The following is a 19,879-nucleotide window of genomic DNA, read 5'->3' as shown; positions in this document are numbered from 1 at the left end:
ATCGGACATAGGCCCTGTCATCATCATCAAAAACAAAAGCCTAATTGTCATCACACCCAGAAACTGCGTATGACAAAATTGGTAGTGCTTCTCCATAAGGTGCGTTTTCTCGGCAAAAGACCCAAATAAGTGATAATTTCTTACTCGTAATTTGGCATTCTGCCGTTATGGATACATCGCATCACCCCCCGAGCGGATCACTTACCTCTCACTCTTTCACTTACCTTCAGTCAGCCAGTAAGAGGCAGATCACCGCCCAAACGTCTTTCCATATTACCTCACCCTGAAGTTATTACACAGAAGGGATTCTGTGTTGTGTTACCGCAAGTTTAAAGTCCTGATGGATGTGGGGAAAAACTGTCCTTAAGCCTATTTGTCCGTACTTTGTGGGACCTATAGCGTCTGCCAGAGGGCAGTAGCTGGAACAGATTGTGACCAGGGTGGTATTCGTCCCTGATGATGTTCCTGGCTCTGCTGAGGTAACGAGGGCTGGCAATGTCTTCCAGTGAGGGCAGAGAGCAGCCCTATGTGGGCCTAAAGATCTCAATATGATATTTCTTCAATTTTGATGCAGGTATGACATTTCCGTCTCAGTGATGTAAAGACTCCCTTATTCTCCCTATACATGATCCTAAACAATTAGATAATTGAAAAGATACCAACTGGGGTTGTTTTTGCTTTTGTTTTTTCAAGAATTTATTGTACTACTCGTAATGATAGGGCTTCCAGTATCTGCTTTTCTGTCCACTTTAGCTGCCTCACGCAGTCCTTCAGCAGCCGGTTTTAGTCAGGCCGAGGTCCCTCCCCACTTGATTTTTATCGGCTACCTCAGTTCCTGAACATGACGCAAACCATTTTATCCTGTTTGTGTGGGGAAAAAAGTCAAATTGGTTGTTGAGAAAAGGCTTTTGAAGGATGTTCCTTCCTTCCTTGAGGTCATGTTTAGTGGATATTTAGAGAGATAAGCAATGAATAAACAAATAAGCTAGACAAAGCCGTGTTTAGAGGACAGGTGAACATGATACTGTGAATCTTGACAAAAGAGCTGTCGTTGAGCTAAAGGGATGACATAAGGTGATCTAATGAATAGACTTGTCATTGAGTGGTAGATAGAAGACCTGGCAGGCATTTTTGTTCAGTGGGTAGACAACTTAGTGAAGAGAGGACAGGTCAAAGTGAATACAAACACCTTTGCAGTCATTTTAATGTCTCAGCACTTCTCAAGATTCCAGTAAGTGTTTCACAAGCCCATTTAATGACACTTCTTTATTCCCTCTTGAGGCTTTTTTACCGTTTTTCCTCCAGCGTAAAATGTGTCAGACACCCGTGGCGTAGTATGGCCGGTGGCCACCATGAGTGATGTCATTGTGAAATCTAATGGCAAAAATGAATCCCAATTCCCCACAGGGCTTATCTGGGGTCAAAAGAGCATGTCACGTTAGCCCGAATGTGTTCTGACATCTGCAGATCTGGGGTGCAGTGGAGGAATTCTGAAAACATCTGCATTGGACTGTTTGCCAAGCAGCTGTTGCATGGATGACATTCAGTGTTGCAATTCTTTTACTGGGACCGTGCTTTGTTTGCCAAATCTTATAATCCAAGAGGTGGTCTGAAGGTTCAGCGTTGAGTGGCGCCAGTCATCATTACGGTTTCTTGATATTTTTTTTCCAACAGTAAATGTTTAAAAAATGATGTCATTTTGGCAATCAGTTCCACAGGATCAACATTATTCTTGATTCATTGAAAAGGTCCCTAAAAATACCCTGTCTAAAATATCTCCGACAGTTTAGTGTTGGCATCTGAACGCCGGGCGAGTTTGAGTGCTGACCCACAGGACAGCGACCCTCTTAATTAGCCGAACTAATTGGGTCAACATGGCTCCCTCCCATCTGCTTCCTTCTCTTTTGAGATAAGAGTCTAACTATAGATGAGTGGTGGCAGAGATGGGGAATTGGGGTGGGGGGGCTACCAAGGAGGCTGCGTTCTATTCAGGACCAGAGGAAATGAGAAGAAAGGGGTAGCAACCCCCACCAAACGCAGGGCATGCGATGAGTGAATTTGACCATTTGTCTTTTGGCCTACAGACACACAAACACACTCAAAGGTTACACACCCCTCTAATGGTTGCGAGCTGGTCTGTGTGCGCACTCAACACCTCCTCATTGTAGACCATGTCCCGGGAGGGACTTCGGTGGGCACTAAACAGCCCTCCAAGAAGGGCTATGATCACATGACACGTTGTGAATGGCCATTTTTGTCGTCACTATTCTTACTCTGATGGTGCGCCACGTGACTCCATCTTGGGCTAGTTCTGGTGAAACTAGTTCTAGATTGAATTAAACAATCAAAATCAAGGCTTGTATGGTAGTCCCACAGAACAAAACAATAGTGTCCCTCACCTCCCCCTTCTGCCTTCATCTTCAGTAATGGTGATGAATTAATGTGTCCCTTCCCCGACTAATGTCAGTAATGAGCTCAAATCCATTAGGCAAGTAAGTGCATTTACATCTTTGGCTATTATGTCCGTTAAAGGTAGGAAATCAATCACATTTTGTTCCCATTTCAATGATGAATAATCACAAGTAACAGGCTCAGCCCAGAGGAGATGAGTTCATATTTGCTAAAACTAACAGTGAAGATATCATTTGTATATGTACGTATGTAGCAACAGCTAAAGGAGAGGACCCAAAATGGGCATCGGAGAACACTGAGATTAGTATAATGGTTTAAGCACACCTCAGGCCTGTTGGTTGCCTTGGTAATAGGACCTGAATTTAAAAACCTTGCCTCTGCTTATGACTTTGTGTTGGCTTTGAGTTATCGATGCTGACACCGAGTGTTTTGAAAATATGGTGGTGTGTTCTTAACTGCTCCACAGCAAATTGAGATTTGCCAAGGCAACATGTTTGCATGCAGCCTTTTGAAGCCTTGCTCATGTTTTATAACATAATTTGTGTTTTTCATCTCAGAACACCTGAACATTTCGGCAAAGATGAAAAAAAAGTATAGTCGGTCATTGTTATTGCTTCACTTCATGTTACAGTAGTGATTGTCTTGGGAAAACAATTCAACGGAAACAGAAATGAGCATTTAGTTAAAACAAACATGAAACTATAATGGATGTGTGTAAGGAGAGTTTGAGGCTAAAGTGTGTCGAAACAAAGAGTGATTACCATCCCGCTATGATGTTTTCGGTCCAAAGAGTATTTATTTTCCTTGGACCAAAGTTTTTGTGCCTTTCTACAAAGACAGAGAACTCAGACTGAGCTGCTGAGTTGGCTAATAACATGCTTTCCTCCTATCCACATGTATCGTGACAATCCTTCTCAGAGCTACACATGCAACTTCCTGATGTGTTTACAATGTTTTGGGAATAACGGGTTCCTGGATCCTTAGATTCAGTTTTCGATGCGGAATCTGTCTGCAACGTCTGACTACATTACAGATGCGGCATCTGTCCGCCAATGACGTTGTAAAGTTCAAACCTGATTCCAGTGACCATCTGTCACTTGATTCCTTGTGGATTAATGACATGGCAAATCAGTGACCAGGTGGTCGAACACTGGCACGGGTCGTTGAGGTTAAGCTCAGACGGTCCTGTCCAAACTTGTTCAGCCACTCCGGATGAAGCACATCAGCTTCTTGGATTGTCGCCCCTCTCCGTAAAATGCTCAGCTCTCATGAAATATTTTCAGCCATCTGTGTCAAGTCTGGATTCCCTCAGTGTGAAGAAAGACTGAATTTTGGGATGCGTGTAGTCCGGTCTTTGAAATATACGCCAATTTCATATTAAAGACTAGCATTACCACACTATTAGAAATAAACAAAAACAACCCATAAAACTCTGGCATCATTCATTTTCCGTACCGCTTATCCTCACAAGGATAACTATGCCATCAAGGCCAACTATAGGCACCAGACGGGGGACACCCTGATTTGGTGGCCAGCCAACCGCAGACTCTTGCATTCATTTGCGTCCGGTGATTCCCAAATAATTGTGGTCTTAGTGTCAATAAAAATCTGCTTGTCTCTCGCAGGGTCTCGTGTTGTCAACATCAACAACACGGTGCATCAGATTGAGTTTAAATCGCACCAATGGTTTGGCGCCACGGTGCGCTCCCACGGCGACACGATTCTGGTAAGCTTACAGAAATACATTGCTGCAAAAAGAAACGGTACGCAATAGCTGTTCTCGTTTCCATACACATCGCTTCACAAAGGAACATTTGCTCCTCCTCTACCCAATGACATCAATGTTGAGCCCGTCATTTGGTCCTGTAAGGGTCATGATTTGGGTTGGGTTTTGTGGTTCCCCTGCTCCAGATGTACCGCCGCCCTCCGAATGTCTCCCCATTGTAGTAACTAGAAAAACATCTCCCACCTAAAATCAAAACAAAAACTGCTCTCACACTGACCATATAAACCACTCTTCCCGCCTTTCTTCCAGGCCTGCGCACCTCTCTACTCGTGGCGCACCGAAAAGGATGTAGCACGGTCTGATGCCACTGGGACTTGCTACCTCTCCGTTAAGAATTTTACCAAATTTGTGGAGTACGCTCCCTGTCGAACAGGTGACTGAACAGTTTGTATTTTTTTCTTAACTGAACTCCCAACAAAATCCTTGAAATAAATCGACGTGTGCACGACAATATCGATAAACAAGCATTTTTGTTGAACGTATTTTATGTTAATGTATTTTCTAATTGTGTTTTTTTTTAAATGTTTAGAAATCAGTGACGCGGCAGGACAAGGTTACTGTCAAGGAGGATTCAGCGCCGACTTCACCACGGTAAGGATCCTATATAGAAACATTGATTGTCCTTTTCCTCTGTTGCCGTTGTCATGGCCAGGTGTTTCATCTTTCAGGACGGCCGAGTGGTGTTGGGCGGGCCCGGCAGCTACTTCTGGCAGGGTACGACTGACCCAATCATCCAATAATAGGTTGCTTTTTTTTCCTAAAACAAAAACTGACTTAATCTTGGTCCATTCCTCAGGTCAGGTGATCTCTGCAGATAAAGAGGACATTATTAAGGCCTTTTACCCGGGCTATTTTATGCAGTCTGTGGATGGTCAGATCCAGACAAAACAGGTGGAGGCCAGATATGATGACAGTTATCAAGGTAAAAGAAAATGCCCTACCACTCTTCTTTTTTCATTTTTCCTGAAAGATAAGTTGTATTTCTGTTTCCTACAAGGTTACTCTGTGGCTGTGGGAGAGTTCAGTGGAGATCAAGTAGAAGGTAAAGTCTACTCCATTTTGACTGCAAGGCTTGTAGTTGGCAACATAAACAATTGCAGTAGACTAGAGACATTTTGGGCTTAGATGTGTTGCCAGATGAACTGGTGTCTGCGAGATGTAAATCTTTACTTCCTTTCCTCCAGATTTTGTGGCTGGTGTTCCAAAAGGAGTCATGCTTTATGGTTTGGTAAGAAAGCACTTGATTGATCAAGACGGTGCTGTAAAATGATAAATATGGCGGTCACGTGTTTAGTCTGTAAGGCGATGTAATGAAAGTCTCTGATTACCGTGTTGCAGGTGTCTCTCTTGAATGGAACAGATTTGAAGACCATGATTAACTTCACAGGCGAGCAGGTGAGTCAGACGGGTCAAACCTGGGATAGGCTCCAGCACCCACCGCGACCCTAGTGAGGATAAAGCGGTTCAGCAAGTGAGAAAGGCAGATGAGAATTTACATATATCATACATCACATTTTATTTGTCTTACTACAGAGATCCAACACTCACTTGTCAATGACAAAATAAATCACTTTGCAGCATTGACCGAAATACAGCAAGCAGCCATGAGAGATGTTAATAATAGTAATTAATAAGATATGTATTATTTCATGTAATATGAACGCCATTTCTGAAATTAAACTTGATGCTAAAGTGGGAGTTTTCAGTGAAACTCGGTTGTTGACTGAAATGTGGAATGGGAAAGAAAAGAAAATATTTTCTTTCACTGATTTAATATCTATGACCCTTTTTTGGCGTGAACGAAAACAACGTGGACCGCCCTAGAAAATATTGAGTTTGACCTTTATGACATGTAAACAAAACAACTGTACTCTTTCTTTAGATGGGTTCATACTTTGGCTATGCAGTGGCCACCACTGATGTCAACAGCGACGGGTGAGTTTTCTCCCTTTTCTCCCACTGCTAATATATTGGAGACCACCAACTAGTAATTACACCTCTGGCGTCAATGTGTCTCCACTTTAATGATTTGATTGTCCTCTTGTCTGCAGGATGGTGGACCTGTTGGTGGGCGCTCCCATGTTCATGATGCGAGGCTCTGATGGGCGCCTGGAAGAAATGGGCCGGGTCTACTTATACCTCCAGCGTGCCCCCTTGAGCCTGGAGCTGAGCCCACAACATCTGACAGGCACCCAAGAGTTTGGCAGATTTGGCAGCACCATCGCACCGCTGGGTGATCTGAACCAGGACGGATTCAATGGTGCAGTGATAAACACAATTCAATATATTCAAGAACATAGTGGTCTTAAATTCCATTCTTTTAATTACATTATGACTGGTATTGTAAGCTTGCACAGTGTTGAGCACACATCACTCTTTTGGAAATAAGTACAGTGATACCTCTATTTACGAAACATTAAGGTTATGAAACAGTTAGACATGCAGAATACTCTTCCAATATATGAAAACAAAATCAAAGTTACAAAATCCCCCAAAACATCAATACATTCCCTATCTCCAATATTTTATTTTGAAATTGTCACGGTAGCATTGCGCCCTGCTTGACAATCTCCCCATTGGCTGGCCCACAAAAGTAACACTTCTTTTAGTAAGTAGAGGTACCACAGTGCTGCTTGACTAGTTTCAAAATGAAGGTTTCAAAATAGATAAAAGAAAACTATGTCACCCTTGGCAGATGTGGCCATCAGCTGCCCATTTGGTGGGGAGGAGCGGCAGGGCTTAGTCTACATCTTCAATGGCTTCCCCCAGGGCCTCCGCGATAAGCCATCCCAGATGATTGTGGGCCAGTGGGCTTCTGGATCCATCCCTTCCAGTTTTGGCTTTGCACTCAGAGGGGCTAAGGACCTGGATAGGAATGGCTACCCTGGTCAGTTCTATAAAATATTTACATTTCTGTGTATCGAGTTGCCTTTTAAATGTCATCATCATAAATAATTTCATTGTCTCCTCAGATCTTATTGTTGGTGCCTTTGGTGTTGACAAAGCCATTCTTTACAGGTATTTTCTAAAAAATAACACCATTCTGAAATATGCTGAAACATGTATTTGGTCTTAATGTGTTTCTAAATATATAATGTTTACCAGTCTTTACAAAAGTGAATATTACAAGTGGCCATTTTGTTAAATCGCTGGTGTTTATAGTAGTGTCCTCTTAAACCTTGCCAGAGAATTAAAGGCAACTAAACTAAAAACACCTCAGCCTTTTCACAGTACTCTTAAAAAAATACCAAAATATCTAAATTCCTTTTGCATTTATGGTTGACACTTTCAGAGATACATTTCCACTCCAGCATATACTCCCTTTTACATTTAACCATTAATGTCTGTCTGTTAAACTATGAACATATTCATATATTTTTAATAATCAGCACATCTGGTGCGAATAATCTATTTTGATTGGGGTCTCCCATAGATCTCGACCCATCGTCAACACGAGCGCCTCTCTGACAGTTTATCCCACCATGATCAATCCGGAAGAGAAGAACTGCATGATTACTAACGGAAACACGAGCATTTCCGTTTCCTGGTAAGTAACCATAACTTTTCTGAGTTATTGCTGCCTGCTTGCGTAAACACTTTCTTTCCTGTTTGATAAGGATTCTACGTGTCATCAGCATGAGCTGAATCCTGCTCTCGTGTTGCACAATGCTTGATATTGTGCATCTAAAGCATAGTTTGAATAGCAGCCTTGTTAGCTATTGTCCCGCCTCTAAATGCGCGCACTATTCCTTTCCAGAGGAGAGGAAACAGACGGCGGTCACTTAGTAATTTTCAACATGGTTGACAATGTGCTTATGTGTGCACCCCTGCACCCCCACTCTATGAAGGAAAGTCTTGTATACACGTGTCTTGATTATACGGCCTCGTTGCTGTGGCGACGGGGAGTTTTTGGAGGGGATAATGGCAATGAGACTGCGAGGGGAGGGGCATCAAGTTATTTTTCGCCCCCTTTTCTCGCTGTTGCTTTGAATGCCATATTGTTCAGTCGTGGAACACAGCTGGGAAACATCAGGACACATTGAAACACAGTTGGCCATGAGAAATTCCCATACAGGAGCTTGTATAAAGATATTAGTGAAGGTCCTCAGTGAATCATTTTTTTTATTTTTTTTATTTTGGGGGGGGGTTAGCACGTCTGCTTCACAGTTCGGAGATCGAGGGTTCAAGCCCCAGTGGGTTCTGTCCTTCCTGTGTGGAGTTTGCATGCGTGGTTTTCTCCCAGGTCCCCTAAATATGTATAGTAGGCTGGTTGAACACTCAAAATTGCCCTTTGGTATGAGTGTGAGCGTGAATGGTTAATAGATAAATAAGTGGTCAACATAATAACTAAGGAGTAGTAATAAGTCTTGATTAGATCCTAGGTGCAGAACTCAAGTTGAGTATGGTGAAACTGTCCTTGAGTCTGTTTGTCTTGGGTTGCGATTGGCTGGGAACTGATTCAGGGTGTCCCCCACCTACAGCCCAAACTTGGGTTGGATAGGCTCCAGCACCCCCACGATCCTTGTGTTCTATTCCTTTCTTTCTTTTATTCTTTTAGTTAGAAGTTTACTCACATAGAAAGAGATTGAGCTGTCGGGATGTTAGCAATGTGTTATCCAGTTGATGTCATGGGAGACGACTTCCATGGGCAACTTCTGGCCAATCAACGCTGAAATCCGAGTGCTTGGCCAATTTCACCCTTCTCAATTTAGCTACTTCTTTTCACATGCTAAGGGGTCACACCAGAAACATCAATTTACCAGTCAGTCTGCTGTAAGATGGCTCCCAAACATTCCTAGCATGTTAGTCATTATATTTGTTACATTACACTGAAATTCGAAACATGTAAGGAATGGGCTGACTGAAAAGGGCGTGTATTGTAATCGTTTTATTTACAATTAACTGTCTGTCCCACACAGTGTCAACTTGAGTTTCTGCATATCTGCTGAGGGGAAGCACCTACCAGAAGTCCTTGGTGAGAGAACATTCCACATCCACACTGTCAAAAAGTCACCGTTGCGAATGTTTTCAAACCTGCAGCTGCCAGGGAAAGGTTTGGCAGATGATATTTGGATTTCATCCTGTCAAGTGTAATATGACTTAATGACTCCCGTATCCGCTCTTAAGGGAGGATATATTCTGAGTCTTAACGCCCTGACCTGACATTGTATCTTTTGGTTATTTCTAATTATTTACCATTACAACTAAGCACCCTGCCAAAGTAGAAAAGTTATCTTAAATGTTTTAGAGCTACACCATTTAAGATGTGCCCACCAATGTACTGTAGTATATATTTAATGCTCCAATAACCTCACACATACAGTAGGATTCCATTGTTTTTTTCCCTGCCACAGTGTACATCTAAGCATGTATTGTATTAAATAAAGAGAGAATTTTCTTTATCAAATCACACAATACCGCTGCCAATGATTTGACTCCGTTCTGCTCTGAATGCGTAACTGTGCGTTTCAGATTTCCTGGTGGAGGTACAGCTCGACAGTCAGAAGTTCAAGCAAAAAGGAGCAGTGAAAAGAGCTCTCTTCCTGGACTCCCAGCAGCCTTTACTGCAAAGGCGCATAAGAGTGCACCGTGGCGAGCGTGTGTGCAACCAGACCAAGATCTACCTAAGAGTAGGTTCTATGTTCTATTTCGCTGCAACTGTATTTTAAAATACGGTTCGCTGTTGTGTCCGATCTGTTTATTTCAACTACGTTTTCAAGGTGACTTTTTTCCCTGCAGGATGAGAAAGAATTCAGGGATAAACTCTCCTCCATCTTGGTGTCATTGAACTTCAGCTTGGATAACAATGCTTCTGCAGACTCGCATGGTCTGCGACCCATCCTGAACCATCAATCCCCCAACATAATTGAGCAGAAGGTAAACTTAATTCTTATTTCACTTTGACAACCAAATACTGGCTTGTCATCTCCATTTTAGTTTTTGCAAGGTGGTTGTATAATAATGTTCTCCACCAAACACCTTGACACGTGCTCCGATGGACTTTTCTGTGTGCATTGAGGCAACAAAAACGACAAGTGTTCTCCAAACAGGTCTAGTGAACATTTAGGAACTTAAGAACCCTGTACAAACAAACTTGGACCTTGAAGCTATAGTAGCTGATGCAGTACGAAATCGCACCCGCACTAACATTTGGTAGCTTAACAACCAAAGAAACGGTGCACTAAAACTTCCTCTGCCATTGGTGAAGCATTTAGGTCAAGGGACCTTGGGCAGTAGTAGTGATCCTTTTATCCAATTCTTCTTTTGTTAAGCCTATCCTGCTCAAGGAATGGGGAAAATTGGTTTACTTTGTGGGTGACTGATTAGGAATCGATAGGCTATAGGAATTCAGCCATGTCTGACACAACACCACCACCAACTAGTCATTGTGTTTTGGATTTTCTGTAGTCCAACAGACCTGATTTGAAACCCAGGTTTAATGGGCACTGCCTCAGAGTTCCATGGAAGCCCCAAATGGGCCCTCACCGAGCATCACTACTACTCAATGGTGGTGTGTGTGTTTCTCACTTTTTTGTAGCTTCTCCTTGGTTGGATCAGCGCCCCTGGCTTCTAAATATCAAAGCTTGTGGGTCTCTCACAGATGTGGTGCACTGCCAAGAACCCAGACCTTGAGCTAAAATATCAAACTTAAATCTGGCAAAAATCCCCAATTTGGATAATCCTGAAATGCACCGTACTCATGTGTCAATTGGGAATGGGAGTGGAGTTGAAGAAAATTCATTTCAAACGCACAACCATAGCTTATTGTGATAATGCCTCAGTCTAGGAGATTGTGTGACAGCTACTTTTCATCGAGCCTCAACGGGTCTCAAAACCCTTTCTTGTTTTTATTCTTAACATGTTCCAAATGTTCCTGGCAGGGTTTTTGCCTCACGCTGGAGCTATTAATGGTCGTCATTTTGGCATCATTTGCATCTTGTTCTTTTGTCTTCTAAGTACACAACAAGAAACTCATTGTCCTTCATGACTTTGATTAATGGCACACTCTTGTTTAATCACACCTTTCAGATGACACATTATTTTATCTGCAATCGAGCAGAATCCATTACACCTCACTGGAGGATTTTTGTCATTTTTCAGAGTGAATTAAAGTTGCCTCTCAGAAATAACAACAGAAATGTTCAATCTTTCATACAAGATTGGTCAAATTCCAAATGCTTAGAGCTGATGACTACACTGTAAATCCAACACGTATCCGCTCCGGATCATTGTTAGCCCACAGCTCATAGTTTTCGTTGAAATATGCTTCAGTTTTTGCTTTCTAACATGACTTAATAGCTCAAAACCTGCCAAAAATAGTGGAGTCTTCATCAATTCTGTAGACGGTTGGACTTTGTCTGAGTGTTTGCCATCGCGTTAAATGTTTGTCAGAGTTGTTGTGAAGCTCTTAGCATCTCATGTTTGATGCGTACAGGTCCAAAGAAACATGTGCGTAGTTAACATGGTAGATTTCCTGGTGTCCATAATTAGAGCCTGGTGTTGGTGTAATAACAGAGGGGGGTGGAGGCAGGCACATTGCTCTCTCTAATCTCCATTTTCTATTTATTATCCTCGTCATCACCAACGTGACACTGAAAGTCGCAGCCTGATGCAATTAAGATCGACGCATGTGTAACGTTGATCAAACAGCAGCACTTTCTGTCCCAATCAATATTCCCCAAAATCTAAAATATTACACAACACAATGTGCATATCATGCCCGCTGGAAAATGCAATGAAGAAGAAGCCAGTCTAGTTGATCACCTCCTTGGAATCGACCGTTACACTAAATTTAAACCTTCTTGTGCAATAACCAAGGCAAAGAGGTTTATGTATTCAACTGTGGCTTTTGAGGCGAACTTTCTCCTTCTTCATACGTGTTGGCGAGCCAGCTCAGTTTTACGTACACTACATTTGCTTTTCGATTATTTCGTGCTTATTATCGATTGTCATCATACGCCTTTTCTTTGCACTACTCTTCATTGCACTGGCTTGCTTTGGATCCATTGTTTCCCTTAATTCTGGACTGTCTAACGCGACAACAATCATTTTTTTTCTTGTTAGACACCTATGTACATGCATCCTCATTGATCGTGTGCGGTCAATTGGTCGCCGGTCTTTTGGTCGCCGGTCTTTTGGTCGCCGGTCTTTTGGTCGCCGTCTTTTGGTCGCCGTCTTTTGGTCGCCGTCTTTTGGTCGCCGTCTTTTGGTCGCCGTCTTTTGGTCGCCGTCTTTTGGTCGCCGTCTTTTGGTCGCCGTCTTTTGGTCGCCGTCTTTTGGTCGCCGTCTTTTGGTCGCCGTCTTTTGGTCGCCGTCTTTGGGTCGTCGTCTTTTGGTTGCCGGTCTTTTAGTCGCGGTCTTTTGGTCGCGGTCTTTTGGTCGCCCGGACCGCGACAACGGTTGACCAAAAGATATATACATATATACATATATACATAAATACAAAACAAGGTAAAACAACACGGTCTACGCATCAATAAAAGCCAACAATGGCCATGAGCGGTTTCACTGAGCCGACGTGTGAGTGTATAAGAGTTTGAATGTACATGCGTTGTCCCTTTAAGAAGGTACGTTAGTCAGGGTCTTAACAAGTTCTCCAACAAAAAACAATAAAAGTCCAGGACATTTGGAGCTTTTCTTTAGCCTAATAATTAATAGGCCATTAAGTATGACTAAATAGTAATTTGCAGTCTGTATTTAGGGACTTTGAGCAACGATTTAAATGGTAAATATCAATAACCTTCCGGGCGACCAAAAGACCGGTAACCAAAAGATCGGCGACAAAAAGACCGGCGACCAAAAGACCGGCGACCAATCGACCGTGTACCCTCATTGATTGTCATTGAATCGCAACACTGTTGTTAAGAGAATTCAGTCACCTTTTGTACTTTAAGATTTGAAAAAAAAAATCCTAAATGTGTTTTTAGTATGGCTCTTGGGGAATAACATTTAAAAATGTGAATTGTTTATGGCTCTCTCTGTCAAAAAGATTTCCGACCCATGATCCACACGGTATATACAAGTGCAGTAGGAGTCTGCAAATTAAAGCCAGTGCTCGAAAAATACGCTGTTTGCCTGTCTTAAATTCTACAACTTAACAACCCCGCTGCTGTGGTTTTAAGGGGGTGGCGTCGCGTGTGGGGAAAGCTCGGCCGGCCACGGAGCGCTATGATGTGGCATAGTGGCAAGATCGGTGAGCTCGCAGCCACATGTTTGGTGCCGCAAGAGCGTAATCTTCCCCCGGGGACGGACTCATCGTTTCCTCCTGTGACGTCGCAAACACAAAACACATGCGTGCCGGCACAGCTGTTTGAGGAGCGAGTGTGAGCGTCTGCTCCTATCATTAGCTCCCCGTGAGTCGCTGCCGTGTTTTGGATCATCTGTCTGTAATCCTATAAATAAGGAGAGGAGCTGTGATCCAGGTGTGCGTTGGAATGTCATCAGTCATTGCACTTGTTGCATCATGCTACACTCACCCTCATGTCTGCTTTCAAAGAGTGATTTATGATCTAAGCTCTTCAAAAAAAAAGGTGGCTTATTTATGTCAATGTTTTATTTTTGTTTGTAGGCTCATATTTTGCTGGATTGTGGAGAAGACAACATCTGCGTCCCCGATTTGAAGCTAGCAGTGCACGGGTGAGTCTTTCATTTCTTCTCACATTTCCCTCTATGATTGATGGGGAAATTCAATATATTCCCCTAAATGCAATGTTTTGGACGCTGTTTTGAAATCTCTATTAAAGACATCAATATAAGATGTCTATTGGTAAAAGCAAGACCAAGAAGAAATACATTTATTCATTATGTCTACTATTTTTTTTTCCTTCCACCAACTTCAAATGTAAACCAGCAGACTTATAAAAGGTGGGGAAAAGGGTCTAGTCGTAGATGTTACGTGTAAATAAAAGCAGGGCACGTTGCTTACCTAAAAATTACCCTTGTTCGAATGTTGAGATCGAAGTATCGTTTTATTAGAAGTGTGCGTGCGTTGATGAAATTAAGTCCGAGAAAAATACAAATCACATTAAGTGCTTAAATTTACACTGTATTTTTGTGTTTAGCTGTTTTTTTATGGGGAAAACGAGAGCATTTTATTAACAGTCCGAAAGTGTTTCCTAACATTGCTATCCTTCTGTGTAAATATTGAAAATAGTCTGTTAAAACAGGACATGCATTTCAAGTGCTCAGTTGACACATGGTGGATGGACCACAGTGCTTTTGTTATATTTTCCTGATCCTACGTCAGTGTATTGCACACAGTACAGTATATCAATTGCATCAAAGTGCACATCTCCATACCGATTCTTAGTTGCATTGCTGTAGTGCGTCAAATGATTTTAAGCGAATAAATCAACGCTAAATGCATAAGCCACACTTTTCTAGGCCGTTATGCAAACCGACTATGTTGATATTGCTTGGCCCCTGATAGATATAACACACACTCTCGCTCCAAAACCCCTGGAAAGTTTTTATTTGTAAGTTCATGCCCTATTTCAAACACATTTTCCTTCTCCACATTTTATTTAAAAAAATGAAAGTCTTCCAAGATAAACAGATTTCCTCCAAAGTTAATAGCTTCAACATCATGTACGTATGTACACGTTTGTGTTTTTGGGTGAACCAAAATGATCCAATAGAAGTGCATAGCGAAAAAGATGTGCAAAGTAAAAGGGACTAAAACTGCACCAAAATCTAGATCTGTTTCAGTTGCTATGTTTCGGACGTAAACACACCGAGGAAAGTTTAAGCGTCAGCATGAGGGATGAATGTGTGACATCCTTTCAAAAACAGGAAGCGCGTGCGCTCTGCAGGTGCTATAACAAACAGGAGTCAGCCAAAATGGCAGGAACTGTTGGCGCCACGTGCCGTGAATCCAAAGTCCTAGCCAAGGTTGCCGCGCACTGCCTTTAAAAAATCTGTTAACATTTTTCTCCTCCCTGATACTCCCATCTCCGCTCTGTCATTTTGATTTCACATTCCTATATTTATCTACCATCTGCATGTATGGGTGACCCCCCACATGCGGAGGAACCTGCCGCGAGTGGATCGAAAGTACACATGTATTTATTTATTTTATATTTATATAAGTGTTTATTTGTTTATTTATTTTCATATATATTTTTATATATATGTATATATATATATATATATATATATATATATATATATATATATATATATATATTTATATATTTAAAAGACATTTTAGACATAAATAAATAGGTAATAAATATATATATTTATGTGTTTATTTGTGTATATATATATATATATATTTATATATATATATATATATTTATATATATATATATATATATATATATATATATATTTATATATATATATATTTATTACCTATTTATTTATGTCTAAAATGTCTTTTCCTGTGTCTGTATTCACACCCTCCTGCTACTGTGACAATGAAATTTCCCAAATACGGGATGAATAAAGTAATCCAATCTAATCTAAATCCCAAAAAGTGCCATCAGCGCAATTAGAACCACGTTTGAATATTTTTGCCTGCTGTGTTTGAGCCCGGGCCAATAAGATGGCCTTGATTTTGTTGGAATTTCAGCCAAATGCGTAAAAAGGGGCCGTAATTCCTGCAGTGTTTTTTTCTTGCATTGCTGCCAAAGCTCACAACCTGTTGGATGAAGGACTCCCTCAGGGAGGTTTCACAATGTTGTGGCCTTTTAATAAATTGCAGCAGTTTTTGTTTTTTCTTGACATTTTTTCAAAAGTGCAAAGCCATTTGAAAGCTGAATACAGCTGACTTACTGGAGGACTTCTCGCCAAACCTTACTTGCTAATTAGAAGCATGTGCGTGACCCTCAGTGTGGAATTCCTCTTTGTTACAGGGAATAGGAGGAAGCAGAGTTGTAGCGCTGTTGTTCTAGGCCCCCCAACATTGTCTGGTGTGTGCGACAACCTCGATTGAGCGCTTCCTTTGGTTCTTAACCCTTTAGCACTTCTACTCATTGACGGCTCTGGATGTCCAAGTCAAAATGGATTTGTCTCGCTTCATCAATCGGTCAAAATGGTCTAATTCGGTTTACTAGCCCAAAACTACTATCTGTAATCGCCTGAACGATACTAGAAACTATGAATTCTTATCTTTCCAGTACTTTTGACAATGTCCCCAACGAAAATGAGCCTGCCCCAGTGATCTAATAGAACTTGGAGATGGAGTGAGTTACACAAGGTGTTGAGAACACTGTTGTGAAGCCATCCATCCAACCAACCATTCCTTATGAGTGATTGGGTCTAATGGTATACACGTGTGTATTGTACGGTTGTAATAAATGGTCAGAGTTTGGTCTGAGAACACCGTAAGATCTCCAAAAGAGACTCTGACGAGGAATGCCTAGAAGCGTCTTGTCCAATGAATGATGAGGACTGTCGAATTCGACTTGTCTCTGAAGTCAATATTTCCCATTAACTTGCTACAAAAATTGCCTATCGTGGCTGATGGAGGTTGGGGTTAAAACCCTTTGGACACGAGCTACAAGCTATTAGGTATTAGCTACTAGCCTACATCTTTTACATCATTTTCCATTGCCCACGTTGCCATATCTTGATATTCAGCTTACTCGCTATAGAAAGCAAGTTCCTTGAGTAGTTAGTTTTAAACGGCATCGAAATCAGTATTTTTAAACTAAGGCCTGATCTGACATTAAAATGTCTAAAATCTACTTTTGAGAAGTCTTAAAAAGATGAACACAAAAGTACGATTAGTAGTTATTTAATCAAAGAAATGCTCTATATCATGTAAAACTTGTCACATGTGATTTGTCGAAGTGATCTGGCGCCAAACTTGTTTGAGATTTCAAACGAGCGTAGCTACACAATGTCCTCAAAACGATGAAACTCGGCTGGAATCTTGACTCGGTAGGTTTTCTTGCAAGAACTTTTGATTTTGCGGTGAGAATGAAACAAATACAATTAAGTGATGTCACTTTCTGATGTGGCTCGTCTTCTCGGTATGTCACGGGAAAGCGTCATTGGATAATACTATTTGGTAAACAACAATTAAGTGTGTGGTCGATTTCAGATTGATGCGCTGTCATTGCACAACCATAACACTGATGCTTCGCCTTTAAGTTACAGGAAGGGCTTGATGAATTTGATGGCAACGTGCCTATTTTAGTACCCTGCCGGTGAATAATATTAACAGATGGATACTGAACAGACAATGTCGCCAATTTTTTAGCAATGTATTTTTCGTACTCTTCATTTTGGTGGCATAAAAAAACTTTTCATCCATTTACTTTTATATTGTTTTGATTTGCACCCAAAAATGTACCCATTTTTTTAAATTAATGACAGACTGGCAGCTCCTCCACACATATTTATTGGCGTGACACCATTTGATGGCATTTAGTAATCATTATACCCTTTACTGCCTCCTCAGGGACAGGAAGGAAGTGTACCTGGGTGACGACAACTCTCTGACCCTGACTTTCAACGCCAGGAACGAGGGCGAGGGGGGCGCGTACGAAGCCGAGCTCTATGTGGTGCTGCCCCCCGAGGCCGACTACAGCGGCATTTCGCGCAATAATGAGGTGAGTACAGCTGGGATTGCCAATAAGGAGGAAAAGCACGCTCACACTCTTTTTGCCGCAGAGCTTGGCCCAGCTGACTTGCAGTTACGACACTGAGAACCAGACCCGATTCCTCAGCTGCGACCTGGGAAACCCCATGAAGTCTGGCACCAGTGTAAGAACGCAATCGATAGATACAGTGGTACCTCGACATACGAGCCCCCGACATATGAGCATTTCGAGATACAAGTAAAATTTCGAGCAAATAATTATCTATAGATACGAGAAAAAATTTGAGATACGAGAAGGCCAGGTGGCCAAGACATGAGAGGCTGTTTATCATTGTAGCGCACTGTCTTTTTTGCCCCATCTCTTTCGTGTATAACAGATATCTACGAGCACTGGGCGGAGCATTGCATTTTTTTCAGTGTTTTTTTTTCGTCACTCGGCGCGAATGGCATAGCGATCGCTAGTACAAGACTAAATCTTGTTGGAAAGTGGTCGTGTGTTATCCTATCGTGAGGACATTTGTGTGCATCATTTTCGGAATATTTTGAAGGGAATACAAAAGCAAACAGCCCTTCGATAGAGAAAGTCAGGGTGGAGGCGGGGCAAACAGCCAACCTGGCCGGAAGAACAAAAGGTATAAAAATGTAAAACAGAATTAGAATTAAGTTTAGTGTAAGGTTAGATTAAACTTATTTTTGAGTGTGTCTGCATCGTAATCCAAGTTCATTTAAATGTGTTTATGTTATATTACGATTCACCGGTGCTAAAAGTCTCCCCCGCTCACCCCCTCTCTCTACCCTCCGCGAAATCTGTCTAATTTTAGTTATATTAAACACATTTTAGTAATATTAAACCACTAGTTATGTGTTACTTTGTTAATAGATGGCGATTAGAAGAAATAAAGAAAAATTCCAATCCAATATTTTGGTGTTTTTTCAGAGGGTTGGAACGAATTAATTTGTTTTTAGTACATTTCAATGGGAAACGTTTGTTCGGGTTACGAGAATATCGACATACGAGCTCAGTCCCGGAACGAATTAAGCTCGTATCTCGAGGTACCACTGTACTCCTTCTCCTCTCATGAGCTTGTTTAAAAAAAGTTGGCCAGCCATTTTGGACCTTTAATGAATGTCTGTAACTTGTCTGTTAATAGTTAATAATCCACACTCATTCAACGTACTCGTTTCATCTCGGCCCAACTCGGGATTAATTATTTTTTTGAAGCTGCGGTTTTCAGATGCTGACGATAAATGCTCTCCGCAGATTTGGGCAGGTCTTCGCTTCACTGTGCCTCGGCTGAAGGACACTCACAAAACTGTCCAGTTTGAGCTACAAATTCGCAGGTATTTTGCCAATAGTTAGAAGATCCAATTTTTGTCCTTTGTGTCTTGACGTCATCTTACCGCTATCACTCTTTTGGCGTCTCCAGTAAGAATGAGAACAACTCCCACAGCGAGGTGGCGCCTTACAAGCTTGAGGTGGTTGTCCAGGCTGAGGTCATCCTACAAGGGTGAGGGACTGCCTGGGCCTGTAGCTAGTATTTTGGTCCATCGCCAACATGATCTCACTCCCACCCCCTCCCTCCTCTTTTTTTCCTGTTTTGCAGGGTGTCTCGCCCAGATAAGGTCTTCTTCCCACCGACCAACTGGAAGGTGACCAAGAACTACGAAATGGAGCAGGAAGTGGGGCCGGCAGTGGAACACATCTATGAGGTGACCAATTATTTTCCTCCTCCCACTTGCTTGCAACATATCTCGACTCAACACGTCATACTTTCCTTCTCCTTCAAAGCTTATCCATTTAAAAGAAAAACGCCGATTCTCTTTCATATAGCCCTTTTGCTATTTTCCTCAAATTGGCAGTTTTATCGTCCATATGTTCAAAATTGCTCCAAAATGTGATCCTGCATGGCAGAGTTGTACTTTTCATGCTCAGAGTGAAGCAAATACATAGACCACGTTAAAAGATCTAACTTGAAATATACAGTATGTCGCTCTCTTTGTAAATGAGCTCCAACATTTACACAATTTTCATCTTGTCAGTCCAAAGACAAATCACCCAAAATCCTTGAATATCATTCAAATTGTTTATTATTATTTTTTAAATCAAAGATGAGTCTTTAGGTTATTTT

General features: G+C 41.7%; 1 protein-coding gene across 4 annotated transcripts in view; it reads left to right on the top strand.

Moving 5' to 3' along the window:
* Nucleotides 1–19,879, top strand: part of itga5 (integrin, alpha 5 (fibronectin receptor, alpha polypeptide)) — a 51,286-nt gene that overhangs the window by 21,445 nt on the left and 9,962 nt on the right. For 3 of the 4 annotated variants that reach the window (XR_013303481.1, XM_077610667.1, XM_077610658.1), the window contains 22 exons: nt 4,038–4,138; nt 4,448–4,571; nt 4,728–4,789; nt 4,867–4,912; nt 4,995–5,120; nt 5,196–5,240; nt 5,383–5,426; nt 5,537–5,593; nt 6,081–6,133; nt 6,250–6,458; nt 6,894–7,085; nt 7,171–7,216; nt 7,632–7,745; nt 9,118–9,173; nt 9,671–9,828; nt 9,938–10,075; nt 13,767–13,834; nt 17,610–17,760; nt 17,822–17,914; nt 19,012–19,091; nt 19,178–19,258; nt 19,355–19,460. Coding sequence is in view for 3 of the 4 variants with exons in the window: in XM_077610667.1 (XP_077466793.1) it covers nt 4,038–4,138; nt 4,448–4,571; nt 4,728–4,789; nt 4,867–4,912; nt 4,995–5,120; nt 5,196–5,240; nt 5,383–5,426; nt 5,537–5,593; nt 6,081–6,133; nt 6,250–6,458; nt 6,894–7,085; nt 7,171–7,216; nt 7,632–7,745; nt 9,118–9,173; nt 9,671–9,828; nt 9,938–10,075; nt 13,767–13,834; nt 17,610–17,760; nt 17,822–17,914; nt 19,012–19,091; nt 19,178–19,258; nt 19,355–19,460 (2,150 nt within the window). In the remaining variant the exon portion in view is untranslated. Of the gene's footprint in view, nt 1–4,037; nt 4,139–4,447; nt 4,572–4,727; nt 4,790–4,866; nt 4,913–4,994; nt 5,121–5,195; nt 5,241–5,382; nt 5,427–5,536; nt 5,594–6,080; nt 6,134–6,249; nt 6,459–6,893; nt 7,086–7,170; nt 7,217–7,631; nt 7,746–9,117; nt 9,174–9,670; nt 9,829–9,937; nt 10,076–13,766; nt 13,835–17,609; nt 17,761–17,821; nt 17,915–19,011; nt 19,092–19,177; nt 19,259–19,354; nt 19,461–19,879 lie in introns of those variants that run through there. The other variant, XM_077610675.1, reaches the window with a different exon arrangement.

Source organism: Stigmatopora argus, chromosome 1 (assembly GCF_051989625.1).
Source record: "Stigmatopora argus isolate UIUO_Sarg chromosome 1, RoL_Sarg_1.0, whole genome shotgun sequence".
In the NCBI taxonomy this organism is placed as follows: domain Eukaryota; kingdom Metazoa; phylum Chordata; class Actinopteri; order Syngnathiformes; family Syngnathidae; genus Stigmatopora; species Stigmatopora argus.
The sequence above is the reverse complement of the archived record's forward strand: the minus strand, read 5'-3'. Positions and strand labels throughout refer to the sequence as shown.